This window comes from Triticum dicoccoides, chromosome 3A (genome assembly GCF_002162155.2).
Source record: "Triticum dicoccoides isolate Atlit2015 ecotype Zavitan chromosome 3A, WEW_v2.0, whole genome shotgun sequence".
Taxonomy (NCBI): domain Eukaryota; kingdom Viridiplantae; phylum Streptophyta; class Magnoliopsida; order Poales; family Poaceae; genus Triticum; species Triticum dicoccoides.
The window spans coordinates 647,728,815-647,730,219 of record NC_041384.1 but is presented as its reverse complement, the minus strand read 5'-3'; the positions used below and the strand labels follow the sequence as shown (position 1 = coordinate 647,730,219).

General features: G+C 58.1%; 1 protein-coding gene across 1 annotated transcript in view; it reads right to left on the bottom strand.

Annotated features, from left to right (window-relative positions):
- Positions 1 to 95: 95 nt before the first annotated feature.
- Positions 96 to 1,405, bottom strand: part of LOC119272504 (acetylglutamate kinase-like) — a 31,808-nt gene continuing 30,498 nt past the window's right edge. The window contains exons 5-6 of the mRNA XM_037553976.1: positions 666 to 1,040; positions 96 to 564 (exon numbers count right to left, since the gene is read on the bottom strand). Of these exons, the coding sequence (XP_037409873.1) occupies positions 452 to 564; positions 666 to 1,040 (488 nt within the window). The 3' untranslated portion in view covers positions 96 to 451. The remainder of the gene's footprint in view (positions 565 to 665; positions 1,041 to 1,405) is intronic.

The window sequence follows — 1,405 nt, the reverse complement described above, 5'->3', positions numbered from 1 at the left end:
CCATCCAGTGGGGACGCGAAGCGGACGCGTTTTGCGAATAGGTAAACGCGTTGGGTCTTTATTTTTGTCTGTGCCAATTCGAACGGACGTCGAAGTACCTGCTTTGGAGTTGCTCTTTAGTATTGCGGGCTGCGACCTGCGAGTGCTCGGTAAGAAGTCAGGCTGCAAGTGGGAGTGGGACTAAGTTTTTTTTTTTTTTTGAGGGAGGGGAGTGGGACTAAGTGGGATTAGCCATCCCATCCCCACTTAAACTGTTCTAATGGGCTCCTATTGGACAAGAAGAAAATTGGGTGGGCTAGCCCTATTAGCCCATTGGAGTCCCACTTAATCCCGTCGCCAATGGTAGTGATGAGCAACAAATTCTGCTCTTCTAAAAAGAAAGCAAGAGCTTCTCGAGGCCAATGGCAGCCGCGATCTCCACCGCAGCAGTTTCGGCGTTGATCTTGTAGGCCTACCCAGTCTCGTCGGCGGCCACGGTTGGCTTGACTGGGATGTGGCCGGACGCGATGATCGGGTGGAGCACAGAGAGGTGTATGCGCGTCACCTCGCCGACGAACCCGCGGACTGCGGCGTAAGGGGAGGGGCGCGCGTCCTTGCCACAAAGGCCGACGGCGGTGACGCCGGCGAGGCTGATGAGGGAGACGAGCTGCTTTGTTGATGTTGACCTTGCTGACCAGCACCTTCACAAACGACCTCCATGGTGAGAGTGTCGATGACGCGGAGGCCGTTGCGGAACTGCGGCTCGACGCCGATGTGTTGCAGCCAGGAGTTGATCTCCAGACCGCCAACGTGCACGAGCACATGGCGCAGGCCGACGCAGGAGAGGAGGACAAGGTTGCGGATCATCGACGCCTGCAGCTCCGGCGACTTCATGGCCGCGCCGCCGTACTTCACCACCACCGTCTTGCTCTTGAACCGCTGGATGAAGGCGAGGGCCTCCGGCAGGACGTCCACGTAGTTCAGCACCGCGGCCGCGAGATGGGACGCGGACACGCGCCGCGCTGGCGCAGCGCCAGGGAGGAGGCTGAGACGCAATGTAGCTGTTGTTCTGAATACAATGTCCTGTGTTTTTATTCTTTTAGTGGGATCCCACTTCTACCCGCTTAATCCATGTGGGCAACCCAATACTTCCCACCAATTCATAGTGGGATCAGGTGGACTGAGGTGGGATGCCCACGGGCAGTCCCACCTGCAGCCTGACTGAGAAGGAAATGCGAACGCACGGGCAGTCCCACCTGCAGCCTGACTGAGAAGGAAATGCGAACGCACGGGCAGTCCCACCTGCAGCCTGACTGAGAAGGAAATGCGAACGCACGGGCAGTCCCACCTGCAGCCTGACTGAGAAGGAAATGCGAACGCACGGGCAGTCCCACCTGCAGCCTGACTGAGAAGGAAATGCGAACGC